This window comes from Myripristis murdjan, chromosome 8 (genome assembly GCF_902150065.1).
Source record: "Myripristis murdjan chromosome 8, fMyrMur1.1, whole genome shotgun sequence".
NCBI classification, from domain to species: Eukaryota; Metazoa; Chordata; class Actinopteri; order Holocentriformes; family Holocentridae; genus Myripristis; species Myripristis murdjan.
The window spans coordinates 28,344,983-28,371,618 of NC_043987.1; the positions used below are offsets into that span (position 1 = coordinate 28,344,983).

The window sequence follows — 26,636 nt, forward strand, 5'->3', positions numbered from 1 at the left end:
TATAAAGACTATCAAACTTATAGACACTAAAAAAAAAAGTAATAAAACTGTGAATCTGTACTGTCATCTGTTTAAGGAGTAACAACGTATGTGTTGTATATATACGTACGTATTTTCTATATTGATCATATATTAATGGAGTCTATTTTTCTCAGTATTGTTTTTATTAGATTTTTTTTTATTTATTTTAATTTATACTCCTGTTTCTTCATACAACATTATGTTGAGCGTGTCTGAAATGTGTATTTGAATGTTTTAATTTTTTTTTTTTTTTTTTTTAAAGTTGTGATTAATTAATAATAATTAAATGATAATAGTATCGCTTGTAAGTCAAGGCTGATAGCGGTACATTGAGCTGCCCCCTCTTTATTGTTATTCTGTTTATTATATCTTAATTATTACAAGTGGGGTCTGCTTTTTGGCACTTTATACTAACTACAATCTAATGCAGCTATTACCCAAATGGGATATATTAATAACCAAACTGTGACAGCTGATAAACTTGTATTATTAGCTGACTAACTTACATTTTGACACGAAATTTATTTGCTGGCTTCTATCTAACTGTTGGCCATTTTTTCTTTTTTCCTAGTATGGCGAGTTTAGTTGATTAGCCGTTTTTGTTTATTGGTTTAAGAGTAGGGATAGACCAAGATTAGAGTTAAAATTAGGTTTAATCTTACGTTTGGGCATAAATTAGTAACAGCTGCTACAGGAGAAAGGCTGGTCAGGATTAATGTAAATCAGTTAGGTCATGACTTCGCCATCCTAGGGAAAAATATCGCTGATTAAACCGTTAATACGTCCAGGTGAGCGAGATTAGCGCCGAAATGAGCCGTTACGTTTAAAAATTCAAACGTCTCTCCATTTTAATCATTCAAAAACAGTCACACCATGTTTCTTCAATTTGTTTTTGTTGTTGTTGTTGTTGTTTGTTCTTGATGAAAGGTGCAGTCGGAAGTGTTGTTGGTAACTCGGGCTGACTTGACGCTGGTCTTGCTCGTCCACACGGAGGGTGGAGCAGGTTTTCAGCCACCAGCGCTTCAATATCATTTCTCTTGTCCTTATCAACGCTTCAAAACACTTGATTTTACAAACTGCATGCCAGTGTATCGACTGTTACCGAAAAATACACAGAAATCTACTTCCATTACCGCTCCTTCATATAACAGGTGTTTGAGTGATGGCTTCCAAATACGTGAATGTGGGGTTTGAACCTGGCAACCACGATAACAGCAGGAAACCTGTAGCCTTGCGAATAATGCTAATGTATAACAAAGGACAAAAAGCAGCAATAATGTCCCAATATTATTTAATAGGAGGAATAAAAACAAAATAATAACATTGTGTTGTACAAATATAAATTACAGTTTGTCGTCTGCCAGTTATCCACTACCATGTTTTTTAAAAAAATGAGTTTTTTTTTTTTTTTTTTTAGGCAATTTGTATAAAGACAGTGAAGATGAACAACACTTACAGCACGCATCACTTACAGGAATGATGATGAATGCATGGAAAACTAGACATTTGATATATATTTTCAGGTACATTTTCTAGGGTTTCCTGCACAAATGTGTGTCAGATTAACTACATATTTAAATAGCTATTTTTACTTTTTTTTTATTTGTCTATTCTGATAACTCACTTATATTTGAAGTGAGTGTATTTTTTTTTTTTTAAATAATATTGTATTTTGTTGATGCACTCTGCAGAAGAACAAACATTGTCTTCAGTAGTGACTAAAACCTTGATACAGTGCAGGATGGGAATGCAGTTGAAGTTTTTTGATGTATTATATAGGAAAATGACAAGTTACAAAAAGGATATTAAAGATTTCTCCTGTACAATAAATCCCTTCCTAAAAAAAAAAAAAAAAAAAAAAAACATGTAGTCTGTGTTGACAAAGACAAATGAACATATAATAACACACAGTAGGTATCTTTAAAAAACAGAAAGCATGAGGAGAGGCTGTGAAAAGTGGACGCTTCCCTAGATGTGTGGTGGTGAGGTCTGGCCCAGCGCCTGGCGAGCCAGCCTCAGGTTCTCCCTCAGCTGCTCCAGGTCCCGCTCGCTCTTGGCCCTCACGATGCTCAGCTCCGTGTAGATGTCCTTGTACTTCTTTGCCGCGCTCCTCTTGTCCTGTAAAAGTGACAGAGATGGTGTTGGTTCACAGGATCATTCGAGTCACAGACCGGCTGTTCTGGATGTGGCCCTCACCCTCTGAGCCGACTGCAGTTCGTCCTTGAGAGACGCGATCTCCTGCTTCAGACACTGCACCTCCGACTCCTTCACTCGCAGGGTGATCTGAAAGTTCAAGTCAACCGCATGGCTTTATCAGTGTTTGGCCCTTTAAGAAAATTCACACTGAAGCACAGACTCTTGCCTTAAAACAATAAAACAAAATAACGCTGATAATACTTTATTAATATTTTTCTCTATTTATTATCATTAGACTTAAAGTGGCCAATTAGTATAGTTTGAGTGTGCAATTTTATGTGTGTTGAAGTGATGAAGCTGCCGTGACAATGTAATTTCCTGCAAAGGATTAATGAAGTATCATTCATTCAATACTAAAACATTTATCAAAAATAGCATCATCAGTGTCCACTCTATCAGCTCCACCTGTCCAGTCTAATGCAGTTCAGGTCAGCAGCTCTGCCATAAATTCTACCTTTTAAATGTGTAAATTTAATTCTGTGTTTATTACTGAGGTTGTAGTTTGCAGAGGTCTTGTGCTGGACTGCATTATATTGAGAGGTGTTTCCATTTTTTTGTCCTCCCTATTTATACACATAAGATGGGACAGAATAGTGGAAACACCTCCCAGTAAAATGCAGTCCAGTCCAACAGCAGCACTAACTATGAGTTCAATGCCAAACATAGAAGTGAATGAACACCTCTGTTACTGTCACACCAAGAAAACCTGCGCATTATAGGCAGCAGAGAAGGGAACTTTATGGCACAACAGCTGGATTAGATTGGATTGGATTAGATTGTGCAGGTGGAGCTGATAAAGGGGCCACTGAGTGTAAGGGGAACAGTTTGTAAGGGTTGCTATAGTTTCTTTTGGTGACATCTAGTGGCTCAAACAATACAAATATATGAAAAAATGTATTTAAAGCTGCAGCAGCCAAACATTTGTGAGAAAATCTAATGCCCACTACATGGCATGGCTGCTGGGTGATCACTGCAGTTTCTATCAAGATGAACTGCGTGGACAAACCGACTCACCTCCATTTCGTAGACGTCCATCCCCTGACTGAGCGGGGGGGCGTCCTGCTTGGCCAGGGAGCACAGCCGGGTGATCTCTGCTGCCAGGTGGCTGCTCAGCTCCTGGACAAGTGCATTCGTAAGGGACCATGTATAACAACCATTTGATTCACTGCATCGGATTCAGCTTGAAACTAATTTCCATCTGCAGTGCCCCATGTAGGCTTCTCACCTCCTGCACAACAACTCAGGGTATCGACAAGCTTCAGAGAGACAACTGTAACCAGTTTTACAACCAAAATACAGAAACAAAAAGCCGTTCTGACTGAACACAGCCAATGAAAACTGCAAATGAGCAACGTAAGAAACACTACACCAGGAAATTGAATGTGAAGAAACATGATGCTTAACTGTGGGATGAAAACAAAGCATGTTTGGCATTAAATATTCACTCTGTCCTGTAATAATCCAAGAGTGAAAATGCATAATGTGTCCAACTGATAATACAAATACTGCAATGTAACAAGAGGAAAAACTCACCCACTCACCTCTTTTGGTGAATAAACACATTTTATAACAATCCGTCCATACCACTATCATATATAACTGTGCCAAAATGAAACGTAATTCAAAATCAACCTGCATTGCATGGTGGAAAAAAAACTACTTAAGAAGTTTTTACAAAATTCATGACATTTTATTGCTTTTATGGGTTAGGGTTAGCACAGCGTGATACAGTGGCAGTGCTATGGCAGAAAATAGTTCCTCTTTTTGGAAACCAGCTGGCTGGGAAGAGTTGAAAGTGAAACCAAAACAAGTGTACCAGCGTGTTGTTCTGCATCCTTTGAAGCAAATTTTCAGCTTTGTGCTGCCGCTCAAAATTGTGTTGTTTTCCGGTCTCCGTCTATTTTGTTTGTTTTAGAGCAGCACATTCCTGGTGAAGGGACTCAACGGTCAAAACGATCACTTTAAGACTTCTTCCAGACTTTTTAAGGTGGACACCATGATAGAACAGAAGGAACAGAAAATGGGTATTCCTGGTGATTAAAACTAGATGGAATAGTCAGATATAAGCCGGTTAGCACGGAAGCAGGTATGAACCGAAGGTCTCACCTGGTTTCTGGTCCTCAGGTCTTGGTTTTCCTGCTGGCACTGACACAAGGCCTTCCTCTCTGCATCCAGCGCCTGGGCGAGGTGTCCGTTCTCCAGACACTTCAGAGAATACTGCTGGGATAAAACCTCCAACTCCCGCTCACAGGAGGCCAGCTCCTCACTGGGTACCAACACACACACACACACACATACACACACAGGAACACACACTTTTTCAGCTACATTTCATAGGACTGTGCCATTCTGCTGGAACAGCAAAAAGACCCAGAGCCAGCAACACTGCAACAGACAGCCGTTACACGCGGTGCGCTGTTTTCTCTGCCAGGTGGTAATCCAAGCATTGCTTACAAATCTACAACACGAGATGCCAAATGGCCAATTCTGCCTAAGTGATCTGTAAACAAAACAGCGGGTGGTATAAAGCTTGATTGGCTGTGCACACCGCCATGGATAACAGAGAACCACGAGAGTTAGAAATCACTGGAAAACCATTTCGTTAGTTGGTGTACCGATGCTGCCGCCATATCTCTTCAAGGTCTGTGCTTCCTATGGCGCTCTTTGATTGGCATCTCCTTTGTACCTCCCGCTCCAGCTCCAGGCGATGTGCATTCTTGATGGCTTCAATCGCTGAAACAAGAGGAAGGGGGATACGAGGCATCATGAGACTCACGTAACATAATACACTTCACATCTCCAGAGGCTCGTACCTTTGCCTGACATGTATAGACCTACTATAAAGGAGGGTTCATCCAATGCGCTTTTGAAGCCTGACGGTGATATAAAATTGATATCTTTGGATTGGAAGCTCACAAAAGCTTCATATTTTATTTATAGTATCTCATGAGGATATTCTATATTTTTGTCTGTTTTATGCCAAAAAAAAATCCATTGTTCATTACCCTCTGCCAAGGAGGTGAAATCTCTGGCATGAGGTTATGTGATCTCCCATGTCTGTCTGTCTGTCAGCGGGATAAGTCAGAAAGCACTGGGCAGATTTGCAAGAAACTTAGTGGAAAGGCTGGTGAGGAGCCAGTGAAGACGTGATCAGCTTTTCAGGCCAACTGGCCCCAAGGCGAGCATGGCAATGAGCCTGGCTTAGCACAAACATGGCCATAGTTTCTAAATGCAAACATGTAACAACACAAAGCCTGGTGGGCAGGTTGGTCATGGGCAAACCACGGAGGGATTAACCACTTTGGGCCAGTCAGCCTCAAGGGACAGATGGATACTTTATTCGTCCCTGTGGGGAAATTGGTTTGCAGCATAATCACGGAGGCATTTCATGACAACCGACAGACGGTCAGCACTGATCCAATACCTCACACAGGTTAGGAGCAAAACAGGCAAGAAACAAGAGAACCGTTGTAAGGATGGGGGCAAACGCCTACCCAGACCAGCTGGCCGTCCTGCTTCATTAATTATAAACATCGCCTGTTTGAAAACTTAATGCCTTGTGGGACAAATGAAAATTTTGATCTGTTTTTAGTGAAGAGACGGGGGCAACACTGTCATCCAGATGACGACAGTTCAAATGAGGAGGCGAGATAGTGCCTGTTGTCGCCCACAATGTTGTTTGCCTTATTCTTCAGTCTGTCTCTATAGATTCACTCTGTCCTTGGTAACACGATCCCTAACAGTTTACTGGCTGTTGCAAACATTTTTCTGACAGGCGTTTTCTGTATCTCAGTGGCATTTCAAAAACCAGCAGACGATGCAGAAGGCCAAAACACTTTTCAATGACGGCACAGTGGGACATCTGAGGCATTTTGTTGTTGACATTTAAGGATAACAGTTTCTTCAAAAAGTACATTCTTTATAGTGTCTTAGTGCGTACGAGGTCAGGTCAGGAAAAGCGTGGAGTTTAGCACAAATAGAGCCATCATTTCCAACTGCATCCAAGTAACATCATGAGACCCAGCAGAGAGGTTAGTCATGGAGTCAAGGCGGCAATGAATAACCTTCCATGCTAACTGGCTGAGAGCGGTGTGTCCTATGACGACGACTTTGCCGAAAGCGGGTGTGGCTCAGCAGAGTGTCTTTTTGCCTCCCTCACCAATGGCAGTGGCGGCGGTCTCCTCCTCCAGCCGTCTGTCTCTGTCCTCCAGGAGGCGCTCCACTTCCTTGTGGTGTCGGCGCTGCAGCTCGTCCAGGAGCCTCTGGTGAGACTCCTCCATGGCCGTGAATCCACTCTCGTATGTGGCCTGGAGGCACAGAGGAAGGTCACATGGATCAAACACTCATAATGTTCACTATATTATAGTATGTACTACTCTTATTTTCTACACCTTTCTTTCTTATCTAAAGGCTGGTTGTGAAAATTTTAGTAGCTATTTATATCTGATGGCACTAGTCAAAATGTGGATTAAATTTGAAGCTACCTACATTACACTGACATATTGGTTTGCTGATATATTTCACTTTAAGTGTTTTTTTGGATGTGGCTCAGTCTGTTTGATATTTATTGTAGAATTGGCATTTTGGGTCCACACGAGCGGATGAATGAGTACGTAATAATATATGATTGCTACTGTGAGTGTGTGTTATTATTACGGTTATTATTGTATGCTATTTTGGGAAGTTTCGAGTCCCATGGTGGTCTCCATGCTGTTTCAGAGGCCTCTCCACCCTCACAAGAATCAAATTCTCAGACAATGACTCCACTTTTCTAACGTGAAAACGGCCAAATATCGACCAATAGAGACACAGTTACCATATGGAAGTCTCCTGCCTCTTTTCTGTTTTTTTTTTTTTTTTCCAGTGTTAAAGAAACCGAATATTGATAAATGGCAGCTACTAGAAGCTTCAGAGCATAAATATTAGTACTGGCCTTCAAAACCCGACATCCACCCACGTATTACCGACCTTGAGCTTTTCCATATCCTTCTCATGCTGCAGCTGGACGGAGCTCATCTCCCCATCAAACTCCTCTTTCATCCGCGCTGCTAGACAAGACAGCTGCTCCTCCAGGTCCTTCACTCGTCTCCTCAACGAGACGACTTCTTCTGCCTCCAGCCTCGGATCTGTCTCCTCGCGGGACGCATCAGCCGTCTCAGAGTTTTCGTCTGAGATCTTCTCCTGACCGCCGACCCACCTTGAAGCGGGGTTTTCCACGCCGTTAATTCGAGGACGGGTCGACGAGTCTTCTTCAACCGTCTCCTCCTGCGTTTTAAGTTTTAAGTCTTCAGCAGCACTCTCTAGTTTTAGGTTTTGTTCCTCCATTTCATCTGCAGTACTTACATCTGCGGCGTCTGCTACCTGTAGCTCATGATCTGTGTCTTGCAGGGAAGTGTGCTCTGTCCGGCTAAGAGTGGGCATCTCAGCGCCAGATGAGGGAATCATTTGTTTTTCTAGGTTTGACAGTCTTGCCCTGAGCTCCTCGTTTTCACTCATCAGGCCAGCACAGTTGCCGCAGACGAGTGAAGAAGAGAGAAGTTTCTGTTTGACTTCTAGATGCTCCCGCTGGTACGCAGAATGGAGTTTACTTAGGTGACAGCGGTATAATGCTTCAGTGGCTACAGAGTGAATAAAACCCGACCAGGGGTGCTCCGAAATATGAAAATCACACAGCCTGTCAGCCATGAGCTGGAGTTTGTCACCGGCAGAGGAGGCGAGGTGGTTTAGTAAAGAAATCCTGTCTTTGCTCTCTGCAAAATGTCCCTCAATGCCTGTATCTGTGTCACAGTGCTGACCATTCAAATGACATATCCCATTACTGTCATCCTTCTCTTCCCTTTCTGACACTGGTAAACTTGCAATATTCCCAATGATATCTAGTTCTGTCAATCGCTTGCCCTCACACGTCCCTTCCAAACCTTCCTTCCCATTGTCTGTGCATGAATCTGTCTCGGAAAGTAGACCATGGACTAACAGCAGCATTTGCTCTTCCACTACCATCTGTTCTGCCACCCGACTGAGAAGTCCTTCCACATGTTTGTCCTCACTCGGCTGGGACGGGCTAACTTTCAGTTCGTTCAGCAGCGCACCCCACGCCTCTTCCTGCCACGTGAGGTGGCTGACCAGTGCGGGCCTCTCTTCCTCATGCTCGTTCTCTATTGATTTCTTTATCATCCCCAAATCCAACCTGTCAATCACCTCCAGTAATTTCCCTAAGGCCTCCAACCTCATTACCATCCCATTTACCACTTGCTGGATCCTTTCCTCACCTGAAACTGACACGTCTCTGCCTGGCAACTCCTTCCCCTCTTTCATCCTTTCCTTCTTTAACTCTTGATTCAGCCTCTTGATGTCAGCCTCTGCCTCTGCAGCTCTCTGACTGCAAAGCCTCTCAGCCTCCCTGAGCTGTGTGTTATGAGCCTGGAGCTCCCTGCAGGTCAGCTCAGACTGGCAGAGCTGCCTCTCCAGCTCTTTCAGCTTGGCCTCGGTGGCCTCAAAACATCGAAGAAAGTAGCCCTCTGCTTTCTTGTCGCCGTGCAGTCGGTCCGTTTTCTCTTCTCCCGCTTCCTCGGTGTCTGCTGGTGTTTCCAGGCCTGGCAGAGTGGCGTCTCTCTGCCGTGACACCATTTCTGAGTCCTTTAAACGCCTCTCCAGGGAGGCGATGAGCGACTGGGCCTCCAGGAGCTGCTGGTTCCTCACGCTTAGCTCCCTCTCCAGATCTTCTACCCTCGTCTCGCTCAGTTGTTCCACCTCTGAAATGTGATAAGGTTCACTGTGCCTGCCTGTTAACTCTGCCTTCAACCTTCCTATCTCCCGGTCTGCCTCGGTCAGCTGGTTCAGCATCTCCTGGTTGCGCTGGTTGAGGGCTTCATTCTGGCTGGTGAGCAGCTCCATGTCTTGGGAAAGCCTCTTCACGATTGTCTGGTCAGAAACCGTACGCTTGTCCACACAGCTTAACGAATCACAGCAGCTGAGGCGGTCATCGTCTCTCTCCCCGGTCTCTTCCATAATCAGCGAGGATGCACTCCATTCACCGCCATTTATTTGTGTTTCTGAGCTGGAAACCTGCTGATGGACTTCACTGTTCAGCCGATTCTGGTGGTCAGGTGTGCTTCTGTCCAAGTTGGTTCCTCTGGTTTCTCCCTCAGTATGAAGCACTGAGTGTTGCTTGTCTGATGCAGGTGACAGTAAAGATGTGTTCTCTGTCACGGGTGGGTCACGGAGCAAACCTCCCAGCTCTTGCAAGTTTCCCTCAGTATCATGCAGCAGGATGCTGGGCGGCTGCGGGTGCTGAGGTGCCGATGAAGACAAAGCGATGCTGAGCTGCTCCTGCATGCTCTGTCGGATCATGTTCTGCTGCTGCAGGAGCTCCCGGGTCTCTCTGTACATTTCATTCAGGCTCTGTGTGTGACTGTTGACTGGTTTTTCATTGGCCCCCAGTTGGCCAAAATCTGACTCAGAACATAGTGGGGGGTCAAGCTTTGGAAAAAAAAAAAAAAAAAAAAGAGAAAAGGGAAAAGGGAGGATTAGCTACCATATGTTAAGGCACCGAGTGCGAGTAAAATCATCCAAATCTGTCACAGCATGCAGGCTCTGCAACAAAACCAAAACATCAGAAACAAATGAAGAAACGAGGAGAAGCAGATGAAGCCAAAATTCTGTTTTGCTTTACCAGCGGGCAGACATGCTGTTGATGATACCCCGCAGTCCTCAGCTGAGCCTCCAGCTCCAGCCTGCGATGGTCCGACTGTGCCAGCTGGGCTTTCAGATCCTCCACCTTCAACAAAACAAACCATCTTCAACAAAACAAACCCAGGCAGCTGCTAGGAGAGTTTCTCACATCACAGGCTTACAGCTACAGTCATCTTTTTGATAATGGAAATTTCAGTTCCACTTATCCTTTCATTTAGGTGAACTTAGTCATCAAAATGCAGTAGATATTGGCCTATGAGATATTCGAGCTTTATTACAATTAGTCAACACCAGAGGCCAATATTAGGCTTTTATAAGATATTGGTCATTCATTTTTCCCACCTCTGATATGTTAGAGGCTCCAACCAAACCCAAAATACATATAAATAAACTGAACACCCTGCAATCATTTTTAATTTACACGCTGGTTTGCAGTTGAGTATTGGGGTCTTGAGGTGGTATAAATATAGTTTCAGGTGATTTTTGCATAACGATGGTCAGATGTGTATATATACAGTGGTCCCTCGTTAATCGCGGGGGTTACGTTCTAAAAATAACCCGCAATAGGCGAAATCCGCTAAGTAGTCAGCTTTATTTTTTACAATTATTATAGATGTTTTAAGGCTGTAAAACCCCTCACTACACACTTTATACACTTTTCTCAGACAGGCATTAATATTTTCTGACTTTTCTCTCTTGTTTAAACTCTCAAAGTTCAAACCTTCATAGAAAAATAAGTCCAGTAAAAAAAGAAAGAAAAAAGCATGCAAAATTGCACTAAAAAAAATCTGCGAAACTGCGAGGCCGCGAAAGGTGAACTGCGTTATAGCGAGGGACAACTGTACTGAATATCAAGATAAAATTTTACAGGTAAAAAGTTGCGCTGCATTGCAGGAATGTGCTGTCACTGTTGGAGGGCGGCGTTTTTTGTGTTTAACTTCAGATGTTGTGTACGTTGGGTTTGCTGCACTGTTGCTTTTTTTGGTGACAAATGCGCAAAGAACACACAAAGGAAAAATGTTTATACAGGGGAAAAAGGTGATATGAATGAAAATGATATCTTTTTAAAGGTGTGGATCTGCACAAACTACCCAACAAAGAATGGACATCTACTGATATTGGTGCATATCTTGTGTTTGGTGTGAGTGCACAGTCTGGTGAGAAGTAGATAGATAGATAGATAGATAGATAGATACTTTATTCATCCCGAAGGAAATTCACAGTTTTCAGCAGTATCCACAGAGTACAAGATTAAGTAAATAAAAAATAAAGAATAATAAAAAATAAAGAATAATAATAAAAAATAAAGAATAATAAAAAATAAAGAATATAAAAAATGAAGAATAAAAGATGACACTCGAGATCTAAAGATCTAAGTACCCAATGTGCAAAAAACAATGTGCAAAAAAACAAAAAAAAAAAACAGTGAAATCATATGGAACAATATTGGTGACCTCACTCTAAAAATATTGGTATCACTCTTCAAAAACCCACACCGGTCAAGGCTGGTTAATAGTACTCACTCCCTTCCTGTAGCCGTCCAGCAGCGTCTCCATCTCCACAGCGTCTCTGGCATCTGTGTGGAGCGGCACCGTCCTCTCCAGCCTGAAGACCGTCCTCTCCACCTGCTGCCAGCACTGCTCGATCTCCTCTTCCATTTTCTGCTGCGACCGGGGGCTCGACGCTCTGGTGCCGCCGTCTGCCGCGTTGTGATCTCCAATCGCCTCCAAGGCCAGGGGGAAACCCAGCATGCTCTCGTACCTCCTCCTCCTCTCCTCCCGTCTCTTCTTCCTCTCCGGGTCCCCCAGCTCAAAGGAGCAGGGACCCGTAAGCGTCCGAGCGTCCAGATCCGGCGCAGGCTTGGCGAGAGGCCGAAACTCAGCCCAGTCGAAGGTTTTGTAGCGGCCCTCCCGCCGCCTTTCCGTCACAGTCCTCGGCTTGGAGTGCTTGTCTGTCTCTGCGGAGGCTTCAGCGGGGGAGGAGTCCTGAGTCACATCTGGCTTGCAGGGAATATGGTGGCCTGTCAAACTGTATTATAAACACAACAGCATGGTAAGAAAGAGAGGAGGAAAATATCATAACGTAGGTGCATCAACTCACTAACTCACATGGCGAAGCCCCACCATCTAATATCAAACCTAAACTGAAACTTATATTATTAGTCCAGTCATTTTATGAAAAAACCTAGGACAAATTGCAAGAGAAGCAAACTCAACTGATTTTATATCCTCAGTTTGTCCTGAGTGAGGGAAGAAAAAGTCCCAAGGAATCCCATTGGTGGAAAGTTTTGAAAATCACCTATATATGACCATATAATACCAAAAAACACTGTTTTTAACACACAGGGGAAAGGGGTTCAAAATTTTACTTTCAGATATCACTATAAAAATTCACAAGTTGATTACACACACAAAGACAAGAAAAAAAGTCAATTACAAGTTCTTTGAATTATTCTGTTTACCCATGCATATCACACATTATCTGATTTGATATGCGCTAATAAGGAATATAAGGAATAAATGCCAGAAGAGACATTTAAACAGTAAATTAAAAGGTTACTATATATATAGTGACCTTGAATTAAAAGGTTACAATATAACAGTGAATTAAAAGTTCTGTTCTGGCATTTATTCCTAATATTCCTTATTAGCGCATATCAAATGAGATAATGTGTGATATGCATGTGTAAACAGAATAATTCAAAGAACTTGTAATTGACTTTTTTTCTTGTCTTTGTGTGTGTAATCAAGTTGTGAATTTTTATAGTGATATCTCAAAGTAAAATTCTGAACCCCTTTAACCTGTGTGTTAAAAACAGTGTTTTTTTGGTAATATGTGGTCATATACAGGTGATTTTCAAAACTTTCCACCAATGGGATTCCTTGGGATTTTTTTCCCTCACTCAGGACAAACTGAGGATACAAAATCAGTTGAGTTTGCTTCTCTTGCAATTTGTCCTAGGTTGACCCCAATTTTGGCCTAAAATTACTGGACTATATTATCTGGTCAGTGTGTTAAAATATTAGAGGACACCAAACTAATGATTTAGAAGGAACATTGCTCCTTGAATGCTCCCATGAAGTGATTTTTTTTTAGATAAGATATTGCCAATTTATGATTAGTCCTGCAGCGCTACATCAAAATCAGAACTGGGATTTACCTGGCGACATCAGGGGCGTTAGTTGGATGGACATTTTTCATCAGGGCCTGGATCCAGTTCCTGCGTATCCCTGCAGTCATCGCTGACAATGTGTAGAAGCCCTTACGGGTCTGTGAGACAAGAACACTTCACTTAACATCTAAAAATTAGTGCTTCTGGGAATAGCAGGTGAATGTTTGGTTTAACTCTCACGTGGATCTGGAAGCCGTAGTTCCTCTGCACCTGGTACTCAGACACGTTATAACACTCGGTCAGGTCAATTTCCCCTTCGAGATCTGAAGCCTGGGAGGAGAAATCAGAGGAAACGCATCGCAGAGTTTTGACCGAAGCACAAACAAGCATGTCCTGTTACAAATGAATAACTCCCTGAGTGGATGAGCATCAAAATACCTCCTCTGCCATGGAGTCCTTGTAGTATCTCAGACTATCAGTCGACAGCACAAACCAGTATTTCTTCCACTAGAGGGAAGCAAAAGACATTTGTCATTTTGACATTTGAAGGCATGCTAGAGTTTTTTAAATGTTAACAATTTACCTTTCAGTCATTTACACTGCAAAAGCTCAAAATCTTACCAAGAATATTTGTCTTATTTCAAGTCAAAATGCCTGATTTCTAGTCAAAATATCTCATTACACTTAAAATAAGACATGATCACCTAAGAAATAACTTGTTTTTAGACAATTTTCACTTGTTTCGAGCTAATTTTCACTTGTTTCAAGTGAATTTTCACTTGTTCCACTGGCAAATTTTGTCAGTGAAACAAGCAAATTTTCTTGTCTTGTCTAAATTGTATAAAAACAAGTTACTTCTGAGGTGATCATGTCTTATTTTAAGTTTAATGAGATATTTTGAGTAGAAATCAGACATTTTGACTTGAAATAAGACAAATATTCTTGGTAAGATTTTGAGTTTTTGCAGTGTAGGTGTCAAACATCACTCCAATCTGTAGTACTCTAAAGATAATAGTTTACCTGATCCTCCTCGTCCAATTTGACCATCCATCCTTTCTTGAAGTTCAGTAAATCCGGCTGCAAAAAGAGAGAGATATAGACATATTTGTCAATAAAACACAAGCAGACTGTGCTGTGAAACATCAGTAAAACCTAATAATTTGGAATGCCCAAGACTACACATACAAATAAAATTCGATTAAGTGGAGCGGACCAGTCAATTGCAGCAATGAATGAACAAAAAAATGAATGAGGGAACTGACATTGACAGGAAACAGTAAATGCAAAATGTTCTTGTCAAGGCCGATATGTGTATCTTTGCAGCCGGAGGGAGGCGAGCATCATCATCATCTGCTAATTTATTTATTTATTTAGTCATTTTTGTTGATATTAAGGTAAAAAAAAAAAAAAAAAAAAATGTAAGGTTATAAATTCAGCAGGGCAGAGAGGAAGGAATGAGATCCAGAATGAGAGTTTAAATAATAATACACCTTATTTCCTTTTTTTTTGTCTGTGTTTCCCTCAAAAGTCATTGAAAACTGCAAAAACTCAAAATCTTACCAAGATTATTTGTCTTTTTTCAAGTCAAAAATGTCTTATTACTAGTCAAAATATCTCATTACACTTAAAATAAGACATGATCACCTCAGAAGTAACTTGTTTTTAGACAATTGTCTCTTGTTTCAAGTGAAAATTCGCTTGAAACAAGTGAAAATCTGCTTGTTTCATTGACAAAATTTGTTTCTTGTTTCTAGCTAATTTTCACTTATTTCAAGTGAATTTTCACTTGAAACAAGTGAAAATTGTCTAAAAACAAGTTACTTCTGAGGTGATCATGTCTTATTAAGTGTAATGAGATATTTTGACTAGAAATAAGACATTTTTGACTTGAAATAAGACAAATAATCTTGGTAAGATTTTGCATTTTTGCAGTGAAGTGGTCATTTAAATACAAAAAAAAGGCCTGTATTTTATTTTGATATTGAACGGGGGAGTATCTGGTCACTCACAGTCATGACCGACTCTGACGTCCTGCGGTCCAGAGACTTGGACCTGCGCTGGGGCGGGGGTGCCGAGAGCTGGGCGAGGTCTCCACATGACTGGAGCTTCTGGTAAAGACGACCGGTGGAAGTCAAATGACCGGAAAAACCACACACACACACACACACACACACACACACATATCATGTATTAAAATCATAACAGCCCCTTCCATCACCAGTGTTGGGTTTCATCAGATCCAAACGTTCATTGAGGGGAAAAAAAAAAAACAAAACGTGATGAGTTTCCTCGATCAGGACGGCGGCGGCTTGTATGTGCGGCCTGCATTCCATCGGACAGAGTAACCAATAGTCAGGATCCTTGGCAGAGATGTCAGCTGTAAGGATTAGGCCTGCCACAGAGCGCCACGGGGAGCCTAAGAGGCTTTCTACAGTGCCTGTTAAACTCTTACTCACATCACCAGTGAATTGCACATGGATGACTGGATTTGGCTATGGAATGCATGAAAAGGCTTTAGAGGCTACATAATCCCTGATGCTCCATGGCTTTCTTGTCTTATATTACCCAAAAAAAAAAAAAAAAAAAAAGATGCTGCGCGTCCAAAATCTTTGTCTGAACAAGATTCCTGCACCATTCGTATTATTAGGTTTCATCCTGTCAGATAGAACAGCTTTAACAGCACATATCAGGGCTTTTCTTTCATGTCTACATTACACACCAGTGAATGAAACAAGGCGAAGTTTTTTTTTTTTTTTTTGTATTTACTTGAGCTCCTCTGCTCTTCAAAAGAGTCATTCTTCCCTCTTATATAACTCCCTTGATGAAGAAAAAAATGAACACTTTTATACATACAGAACATTCTTTGTCTTGTTTTTTTTTTTTTTTTTTTTTTTTTTTTTCTCTTCAGGCATTTACACTGAAATCTATCCAAGAACACAAAACGTGGAGGAACACCGTGCCCTGGCTGCAGTGTGAGCTGCCCTTTTCTTTCTCCCAAACAAACGCTGACCACTCTCGACAGAGTCTGTCCTCTGTTTTGTGAATCCGCCTCCTCTCCCAAGGACAGGCTGGGAGAAAGGAGAAAGGAGAAAGGAGGAGGAGGAGGAGGAGGAGGAGGGATGAGCCTATCTTGGGAATCTGAGCCCGGGGGACTGAATGAACTTTGGACAGGCATTTTGACCTTCTCCCTAACAAAATAAACGCCTCCAAAGACATATAAATCATTACACGGATTGAGAATGTGCTGCCGGTGTATTTAAGAGGCAAATCCCCTGGAATGAGCCTGTGTGCTTAATCAAAGATTAACGACCAAACTTAAGCCCGCAGTGATCACCATCTGTGTTGCTGTGTGCAAACGAACAGGAGCGGGAACTATCCTCCGGGCCGCCACGCGCAAACTTTGCATATCGGGAGTGTTTGTGCTGCGTGTTCGTGTTTTGCTGCTGCTGTCACACACACAGACAGACACTTGTTAACGTTTAGTCACCTCCTTAATCACCAGGGGCTCGCCTGACAGCACACGGTGACTATCATTCCCAAACAGATGTGCACTTGGGAGAGGAGAAGCAAACGGAGGCCGCTCCTCTGTGAGCTCCCCCCACGGTTTACAGAGCTCACTCACAGGCGTCCTTTGATTCCACCCGTTCAGATCTCTGTGTCGACAGGGAGATTATTAAGATCCCAGTAATGAGCCAGCAGAAACCGGAGTCCATGAACGTTACAGGACACCACCCTCGCTTCGGCGGAGAGGAATCCCTGGAAAATGTCTGTCAGAGGAATGCCGTTCCCAGATTACAACACACAACAGGAGGCAGACTCGAACACCTCCAGGGCATCAAAACCAGTTTTGTTCGAAAACAGAAAACAGCGCAGGGTGAATCATCGCTCCTCTCCTCTCCTCTCCCACCTGCTGACACACGCCGGAGCACATGCCTCGACAGGGCCGACCCGCGCCGGATTGACTTGTCCACACGTTTCATGACAAACTCTCATCATCGCCTGCATTTCTAAGCTGAACATGGACTGGAGGTCACACACACACACACACACACACACACACACAGATGTACACAGCTGTGAGGTGAGACGCAAAGACTTGAATGAATCTGTATCCTGCTCCCTGGTGCTTACACAAGCAGACAGACACACGCTTGCACACACACACACACACACAGCCGGAGTGTGGAATGTAAGTGCTTCATCCCTCCTTGGTCCATAAGTTTTCCAGAGCGTAAAGTCAAGCCCGGGCTTTATCGTCGGGGTGACGTCTTTCTCCCACGTAACACCTGGTCTTATGAGTCATGTTCAAACCAGTCCAGCCCAGTGAAACCAGCTGGAGAGTGTGACTGGTCTCAATAATGACGTAAACACACTCTTATTATACTTATTATTATTATTATGATCATATGGCAATAAAACTACCAGTTTTCAGCAGTTTTTGTTGACTCTCCTAATGTCGATGTATTTAGTGATGAAGTGAGGTGGGAGTTTGAGGACTGATACTTTATTATCATTATTATCATTATTAACATCATTATTAAAGCTGCTGTTAGTTGGTGTTTAGTGGTGACACTGAATGTGTTTAGATTTTACTATTTCATGCCAAAACTTGCAAATATATCAGTGTCTTCTGCAAGAATTTTGCTCCTCTCAGAGTGTAAATGTCTCTTAAACACCTTGAGAAACTAGAACCTTCCATTAAAGCTACATTAAACAATACTACATGCATTTCTTTACAGTGAGATGACCCCTTGTAATGTGAGAATGATTTTTCGATTTTTTCTTCCGTCCTGTCCGTCTGTTGTTACTGCCTGGTTTCACTTTTATAAATCTTTTGTGGTGGTAACACTTCACCTCTTCACCTCCTTGCTGCTTCAACTTCATTCAAAGCGTCTCTGAATCTGCACGTGCTGCAGATAACCCGATCCAAACTGCAGACAAAGTTCATTCAAAGCAGTTTATCTTGCGGCTGAAAGTCTGCGGCGTCACCACATTTTCAAACTGGAGGTCAGAGACAAAGTCATTCAAGTAATCCACCAAGGACCTTGTGACAGAGAAATGCATCTTTCATTTGCATCCAAGCAGGACTGACTCTGTTTGTTTGTAGTAAACTGAATCTATCAGAGGTGGATTGTTGTGATTGACTTCTTCAACTCTGCCGGTTCCATTGGTGGATTCATCATTACGAATGCACGCTGTGTGGCCGAGTTTTGTTCAAACCCACAAAACTCTATTGTATATTCTAGTGGAGATCCCAAGGTGTCCAAAGATACCAAGTATGTCTTGATGGATAAAAAAAAAGACATTTAGATGTAATAATGCAGTCCTAAAACACTGGGATTTTGGGTTTCAATGTTTCAACCAGCAGATACAGATTATGTGTGTGCTCTTGTCGTGCAATATGGGAAAAAAAATTTTTTTTCTCTAATTCTGAAGCTACTTGAAGGAAAATCTCAGAGAAAAGCAGAGTTCATCAAAGTTCAGTATTAGATACATGTCATCAACCATTATACTGGTCGAACCAAAGTATCAACACCGAAAATAGGAAATAAATTGTGTTTCCCACAGTTGGTGATGAAAGGTATACTGCAGTGTTAAACAATTCCACGGTGTGGGTACCTCTCGCTTGCTGGTGCGAGCCTCACTCCTGCCCTTTCTGGAAATAACCGGATCCCACGCCGGCTCCTCGTCAGCGTCCCTCGAATGTGCCAGCTCCGAACCCGTCAGCGTCTCCGGCGGGCTGCAAGCAGAGCGCGGACAGCAAATTAGTGAATCACTCAGTGGGACAAACAGTGTGTGTGGCCTCCCTGACCTGACCCCCTCCTCCTCCTCCTCTCACACACACACACACACACACACACGCACACACACACACACAGGTGGGCTCTGACATCATTTCCACCAGCAGAACAGTGAGAATGACAGCTTAATAATGGAGTCCAAACAGCACCTGTACCGCAGAAAAGAGCCCCGAGGACACTCAGGCAGCCCAGCTCTTTCTCACACTGTCATTTCTGCTATTGCTGCTGCTGAGAGACAAAAACAGGACGTGACATCCTTCGCATCGGTGACAGAGGTGTTTTGTAGTGAGCGAGAGCAGGTATGACGTGCGCCGAATGCCCCGAATGAATGAAAAGCACCCTCGGTTAAATGCTGGGCTTCAGGCCGGAGAAGTAAACTTTCTACTTTTTTGGAATTAAGTAGCTTTTTGTGCAAACGCGCTCCTTTGAGTTTGTCACCGATTCCACTTTTACTCAAGCAGGCTGCTCGGACTGCAGCGGTATAATTTGTTATATTTTAAATCCATTACAAATTAGCGGGCTGTCTGCGAGCGCCGGAGCAGAAACCGGCGTGACGGCAAACTGCAGCTGAATCAAGTCTGTGCACGCATGTGGACATGACATCAAGAGAAATACCTGTAGCAATAAAGGCTCATATTTATCCAAAATACTCTCTCAGTTAACCAAAAAAAAAAGCATTACATATCCGACTGTAGTTTACATAAAGGCTATCAAGTTTGCAAGCCTTTATATCTCATTAAATAGCTACAGCAATGTATTAAATAGTAAAATTGTAACACTGGATAACAATAGAAATTTTTAGTTTTGCTTAATCACTCAACAAAGTCGGTAAAAACATTACATTGTGAGCTCTCTGTTGTGTGCTAGATGGGAAGAATAACCTATTATTATATCTGTTTTTTAAGGAACTGTAACTTTCATCGTGCATTTCAAATAAGCGACTTTTTCCATCAGTAATTTCTGCATAAGTACAATTTCAGCAAAGCACAAGTGCATGTACTCTGCCGTGATATTTTAGCGTTCTCTCCACCTCCGCTTCAACCAAACTGCGCCCTGAGCGGCGAAAGGAAATGAAGCTTTGACGATGACGTCTACTTTTCTCTGACAGTCGGCATCAGAGGTCCTGAGAAACAATGCCACGAATATCTAATTACACCAGGCTTTAGGAATTTCTGGCCTTATTTGGAACGGAGGCTGGTAAGGAGGCAAGTATTTTCTGTTTTTGTTTCCCAAAAAGGCAAAAGGGTGAAGAGTAGGAGATATTCTTGTCACATAATCGTTTTATATACTGCTGGGGCTCTGAATGGGAGGGTTTCTTTGAGCTATATTTAAAAATGCGGCAGTCAGATCTCTAATGGAGGGGTGCAGTGCGAGCCTTTGATCTGGTGTTTGGCGGTGTGTGATGGTTGTGCGACTTCATGCCGAGGGGAAGCAGGGAGGCATTGGATGTCCTTCGTGCTAATTGCAAACACATTGCTGCTTTTGCCTCTGCCAAGCCGGTTTAAATGGCTGTTTGCATTACCGGCAGATTACATGCAGGCATTACAGCCGAGCACACTGAAACATGACATTGTACCATCCCAAAAAAAAAAAACAACAGCTGGAAATAGCTCGGCTGTCCTCGAGTCGTCTCTAACCTTCCGTCCTCCCTCTGGTCCTTGTTGTCTGCCGATGTGTGGACGCCGTTTGGCTCGGGCTCAGCCGGCCGGTTGCCATCGCCGGGGTCGCTGCCGCCGCTGGCCGCCGAGTCCAAGGAGCTGACGGAGCCGCTGAGAGTGCCGGAGAGCCAGCTGCCGTCCGAGGCCAAGGACTCCCTGGAGACCGGGCACAGGTAGCGCGACATGTTGCCTGGATACAAGACAGCAAACACAGACGAGGTCCACGGGTTTGAGCCGGGGCTTTGAGATGCACCGAAGGAACCGCAGTGTCACGCGGTCCCTGATGTGAGGATCACATTTGGAAAAAGGTATTCAAGTCTCATTGTCATGCAAACCTGCTGGAGGCTTTCTGCTGAGACTGGCGCTTTTTCTCTACCAATAAAGATGCTTTTTTCAGAGCGATGTGACAGCTTGCCTGCATAGTGGGCCAATATGTTTTGTTTTTTTTTTTGTTTTTTGAAATCAGCATGTCCATTTCTTCCCTCTCTGTCATGAAAGAGTTTATTCTCCAGCTCTTTTTTTTTTTTTTTTTTTTTTTTTTTAAAAGATTTTTGATTTTGTTTAACAGGATATCTCATCTTTTTATTTGCTTTCCATTTGCTATAGAAACATTTCATGAAAAACATTTACTCCAGCAATACTCTTCCTGTTATATATATTGAATGTCGGTGAAAAACATCAACTACTAGCAGCTTTAGTTTAAAAAAAAAAAAAAACATATCAGTCAAATCTTATTTCATTCATCTGCCACCAGATTCTTCCTTTTTATCAAACAGGTTCATGGTTCAATAGAGTTATGGTTCACTGCGGCCCTGATGTAATATTTCATGACTTTTCCTTGACTTTGCATGGCAAGCCGCATCCATGACCTAAAAATGTTCTTCCTCCCTGGTTTGTTTGTGTTATTTATTTTTTTCTAAAAGGCTGAACAAGCTGGTTTCCACAAAAACTGGGTGACCCAAGACCCATTTCTTGGAAATTCCTCAACCCTGGGGATTAACAACATGCAAAAAGATTATATTGTGATTATTTTGACAGATATTGGAACTGCAATATGAATCATGTTTTTAGTGGGAATAGTATTTTTTTTTTTCATGTCATTTCCACTTAAAAAAAAAATGTTAAAATGATGATGATGTGATTTTTGCTCAAGGTCTGTACCAAACCAGCGTGTTTCCTTCCATCTGGAGGATATGATTTGTAGGCCGGGGTATGTCCATATGTTTACTTTTATCAAAAAATTGCAGCTCCTGCACTTTGGATATTGCGCTTACTGCAATTTCAGTAATATTTTCGATGATATTGATTGATTGCTCGGTCCTACCTGACCTGCTTGAAGACTCATCAACATTCCCTGACTTTCCCTGCCTTCCCACTCCAGTATGACGAGCGGGAAGCCTGTTCTGCACAACAAGCATCTTTCATTAGTCTGCTCCCCTTCTCGTCAACTCTCAGACAGACCCTCGACTATCATCTCCATCAGCCTAATGAAACAGCCTATAGGCACAGTCAGCAGGAGTTAATCAAGGCCTTTATTACCAGACCTTTCCAGACCCTGCAATGAGACTGACGCCAGATGCATGCCGGTGTCCACGTTTGTCACACCGCAAGGGGATATCTGCTCCGTGCTGATCGCCGAGCCCCTCGGTGCTTGTTAACGACGACGTTTACAGCTTATTTCTGAAATTTGGGCTTTTCTGACGCCCGAGGGTTGGAGGGGAGGAGTTTTCCAGGACTGAGAAGGAAGAAGGAAAGCCTCTCCCCTGCTGCAGTAATTACAGCCAGAGTGTCTGTGAGCAAAGCATCCACAATGGAGCTGCTCGGTAGCCAACAGCACAAAACATCTGCAGGATGTTAGGATCATGTGAGAGAACAGGAAGCCCAGTGTCTCTTTTGAATGTAGATGTGGGTGTGTGTGTGTGTGTGTGTGTGTGTTGTGCACCTGCAGGGGTCGGCTGCGGGCCCGGGGGATCTGTGTCTGTGACAGTCCAGACAGGAGTTATATTTGGTCTCCTCTCCAGCTGGTCTTCCTGCCACGGGCTGGAGCCGGGCTCTGCAGGACTCTCCGCGGTGGGAAAACATGGGTCGGTCGCAGCCATCTTTGCTGGACTCGGTTCCTGATATTTACGTTAAAAAAAAAAAAGAAAGAAATCACGACAACAATCCAGAAAGACGACTGAACAAAAAGGGGAAAAAAGGGATTTTGTATAGTAACACATTGTGAAGCACTGGATGAGTGATACCTGGGTAGCGACAGGTTCCACTTTGCGTTTCTTTGTCTGGTTCTGCTTGTTGGCGCGGGGATACGCAGCGAGATGTTCGTTCCACCTGATGAGGAAAACCAGCGACAGCAGACGCATCAGACCAGACCAGGATGTGAGGTTCCCAAACTGGGATCCAGGGACTTCCAAGAGTCCTTAAAAGACCTTACACGTGGTCCTCAGCGAAACGAGGGATCATTTAAAGGGTCGATAAGAAAAACACAATGTTCTGAATAGATCTGCAGGGGGTTGATCAATAACAATGACTCAATCAGATCAAAAACTCACTTACTGATGCATACTCGAGCACCTGGAGTCTGATAAAAATCTTTATTTATCATAAAGTTGCGATATATCCGGTTAGACGCTGAAGTACTCGGCATACTCATAGCAGCTGTAGCCTACCATTAAAGTTATAATGCACCCTTTTTTTGAACCACAAACCAAATCTTTTACTGTAAAAGTAAATATACTTTTTGTCATATTAATGATTTAATAGTGCTAGCTTTGATGCAGACTTGAAGAATGGTATTGTTAGTTTAATTTACTTTCCAGCTGATGTGAACACTTGCAAGTCGTAGTCGTTTTCTGACCTCTACCTTCCTTCCCATTTGATGTGAATCCATAAATAATAATAAACCACCACATTCTTCAGCCAAAAAAAAAACAAAAAACAAAACAAAACACGGTGATACATGGTGATGCATGACCTCTTCACTAGATATTTCTCTTTCATCTCCGTTCTAATTTGCTAGCTCACTCCTCTCTGCGATGAAAATGCAACTTCATTGGTGGTGTCATTCACAGGCCTCCGTAATACATACAAGGAAAAGCTCCATCAGTGTCATTATAAGTCATACAGATTGCCAATAGAGGTCCTTAAAGATTGTTTATCGCTTAAAGGCGCCCAAAAGGTCAACTGAAGTGAGGCCATTTCGACTTAACTGTCCAAAAAATGGGATAAGTGCATGATTTGATGGTGGAGTCTGCATTGTTCTCATCACCGGCCTGAATCACTGATCAATTTTTATGTTACTTTCATATCAGCTGAGTTTAAAGGGCAATCTTGCATGGTGCACTTTGAATGCCCCTTTAACTTTTGCTATGGTTTAAGTCCCCAAATGTTATCCAATGGCAGAGCATGTTGCTCTAATGTGGATCTATTTAGGCATCCTGAACACGGAAGAGTGCACTAAAATGTGTGTCGCAGACGAGCCGGGAAGGGTGACATCATCATCGTTAATACTGACCCATTGATAATCTCTTTATTCTCCCCACGGATGCAGATTTCCTGCTCTGGTGTGATGATGCAGAGCGAGTTTCTCTGGCCCGTCCGGGGCTCGGCGTCGATGACCTCTGTGCACAGATTCAGGTTCACCGTCCCCTGGGGCAAAGTGCTCGGCTGGAGGACAATTAAAGCACCTCAATTACTGCTGGGAGAGAACTGACTTCGGCGGAGGCTGGTTATGAAACAGAGCTTACTGAATTACGTCGACTGATTATCAGAACGCAGACAAATGAGAATGAGGCAGGAATCTGGTCTGCGGTGTTAAAGCGGGAGATGAAAGAGATGAGAGAAAGAGATTTGAGGGGATCAGAGAAAGAGGGGGGATGTGTGCATTAGAGGACAGGCTAAGCCCAAAATCATCTGCTGCGGTTCTGCACACATCTGGCCTAAAGATGCAAGCTCGACCCCGACACGCTGTAAATGTGGACAACACAGATACAGAACCGCTACCTGGCATGTTTAATGTGTCGATGATGAATTGAGTGTGTGCGTTGGCCCGGTTTTCACCGTCAAAAGAGCCGTGACTCACCAGCTCATCCAGGGCAAAGCTCAGGCTGCCGTGTTCGTACAGGATAAAGAACCGCCGCTGCCACTTCTGCCAGTGAGAGAGAGATGAGAGAAAACACTGGTAAATGAGCAAAAACCACATTCAAAATGGCTTTTCTATTCAGATTCAAAGTGTCCTCCGCTGTCATACCCTTGACCTCTGAATCGGGTTGTTGAAATCTGTCCCCTCAGGAGCCAAGCACAGCCAGCCGCCATAGACGGGTTTTGCCTGTCAGTCATGGGAGAAAGTGGAAAACTGCTTAGTGCTGAGCCTCCTGACACCTGACCGATGCACAGTGGCTCTTATTATGCATGTTGTGCACTTGCACATGATTTAAGGGAAAATCAGGTGCAGCTGCAGCATATTGTTTAGATACAAACCCAGTGGAGATCTGCGTTTTAAGTTAATTAAAGAGAATAAACTGTCCCCAAATTAATGTGATGATGCTCTGCAAAATTTGGCTTTATGGAAGAAAACAGCACAACAATTTCCATCTTTTAAGCCATCTGAGAAGAAAGAGGAAACACTGTCTACAGACACTGCAAAAGTGATTGCTGACATATGCATATTACAGTCAAAAGATGCATATTTCCACAGACTGCATGGTGGCAGATTTTCTCGGAAATAAAGCGTGACAGACCATGCCAGGCTAATACCAGGCACATGAGCCAAGAAGCGCGTCGTGTTTACTCGTTGAGCAACACTGCTGAAATTACAGGGCGCAGCGCTGGAGCGAGGCAGCGGCCCGGAGAGCAGCAATAACATTTTTCAGCAATGAGCGGCATGTAGAAAACTGTCATGACAGTTCCCTTACATCACCTGGGCATGACTGCGCTCACACACTCACACACACACACTGGGAAAATATCCTTTATGGAGGAGCAGGAATCCAGTTAATTAATAGACTAATAGCAAACTATTTTAAGTTTATTTTTTTTTTCATATTATGACACAAATATTTCCATCTCTTCATATGACTTACAACATAACAGTCTTGCTCGTTTTTCCAAACACTTAAGAAACAATATAAAACAACAGTGATAGTCAAACATTAGGCGCTCCTTCTGTAAATGGGATCTTTCTACTTCCCAAATCTAACAGTTTGACATGTGACTCAGTGCTGAGGCTGGTGTTTTTGCTTTTCTTTATGTAATCGCTCTCGAACAACAAATAAAACTAAGAGCAAAGAATATTCTGTGTGATATCACAGCGCAATCCACTTGTTTTTCCCCACCAAAGCAAATAAAATCATGCGTAATTACCTGCTCCATGTCATGATCAGCCAACAGATGCAGCTCCCGCGACTTGAAACAGTTTTGGCATTTACTTTTATTAAAAATATTGGCTTGGAATTTATTACAGGGGCTCGTCGCCTTGTCCCCGGACATTTTCCAGTCAGTGTTGCGCTCCGCTGTAATAAATCCAAACGCAAAACGCTGCGCCGCTCTCTCCGCATCGACCCGTCCGGAGCGCTTTATCCTGGACGCACATCTGTCAAATCCCGACCCGACGGCTGTTGACTAGTCAAGTCATGTGGAATAAAAAAACAAATCAGGACTTCCGCTTATAACCTTCAAAGTAAAATCACAATTGATTACTGTGCGTTGCAATGACTCGTATATTAATGCTATTATTTTGAAGGGGAATTCGCCTTTCTTGTGGTCTTTTCCGGGTCTATGTGTGACTTGACGCCCCTGATCTACCCGCTGAGGTGAACACAGGCCTGCATTTGCTGCCCTCTAGCGACAAAAAGAGAAATTGACTTCATCAGAGGCCACAGCTTTAACCTGATTAACCCAAGTTTCAAAATAAATGTCTCCATTGGCATCACCCCTGCTACTGCTGATCATATTTCACAATTTACCTGCGCAATAATTTGATACCTGTGAGTCTTTACAATAATTCAACAGTGCAACATCCTGTGTGTATACATGTACTTTTCACATATTCTGAATTTCTTACTTCTGTGTTTAATGTTGTAATATTATTGTAGGATTAATGCACATATTACTACATGATGCCTTTGTACAAATTAGGATTAACACACAAAGTAGGATTAA

At 42.9% G+C, this 26,636-nt stretch overlaps 1 protein-coding gene across 1 annotated transcript; it reads right to left on the minus strand.

Annotated features, from left to right (window-relative positions):
* Positions 1-1,295: 1,295 nt before the first annotated feature.
* On the minus strand, positions 1,296-26,064 carry LOC115363642 (myosin phosphatase Rho-interacting protein-like). Its single transcript, XM_030057914.1, has 22 exons — positions 25,839-26,064; positions 24,727-24,804; positions 24,559-24,624; positions 23,992-24,143; positions 22,724-22,808; positions 22,423-22,597; positions 20,460-20,670; positions 18,641-18,761; positions 15,031-15,129; positions 14,042-14,098; positions 13,460-13,528; positions 13,262-13,351; positions 13,070-13,179; positions 11,433-11,937; positions 9,890-9,994; positions 7,186-9,696; positions 6,377-6,524; positions 4,833-4,950; positions 4,324-4,483; positions 3,232-3,333; positions 2,218-2,304; positions 1,296-2,139 (listed from the first exon to the last, which is right to left on the minus strand). The coding sequence occupies exons 1-22, from the start codon at positions 25,962-25,964 to the stop codon at positions 1,990-1,992; spliced, it is 5,325 nt and encodes a 1,774-aa protein (XP_029913774.1). The 5' UTR covers positions 25,965-26,064; the 3' UTR covers positions 1,296-1,989.
* Between the last annotated feature and the right edge of the window lie 572 nt (positions 26,065-26,636).

Coding starts and splice junctions, on each gene's coding strand:
- LOC115363642 (XM_030057914.1), bottom strand. CDS start 25,964: ATGTCCGGGGACAAGGCGACGAGCCCCTGTAATAAATTCCAAGCCAAT. Junction 13,529..14,041: donor AATTGGACGAGGAGGATCAG/GTAAACTATTAT, acceptor GCTTCCCTCTAG/TGGAAGAAATACTGGTTTGT. Junction 11,938..13,069: donor AACGCCCCTGATGTCGCCAG/GTAAATCCCAGT, acceptor TTTATAATACAG/TTTGACAGGCCACCATATTC.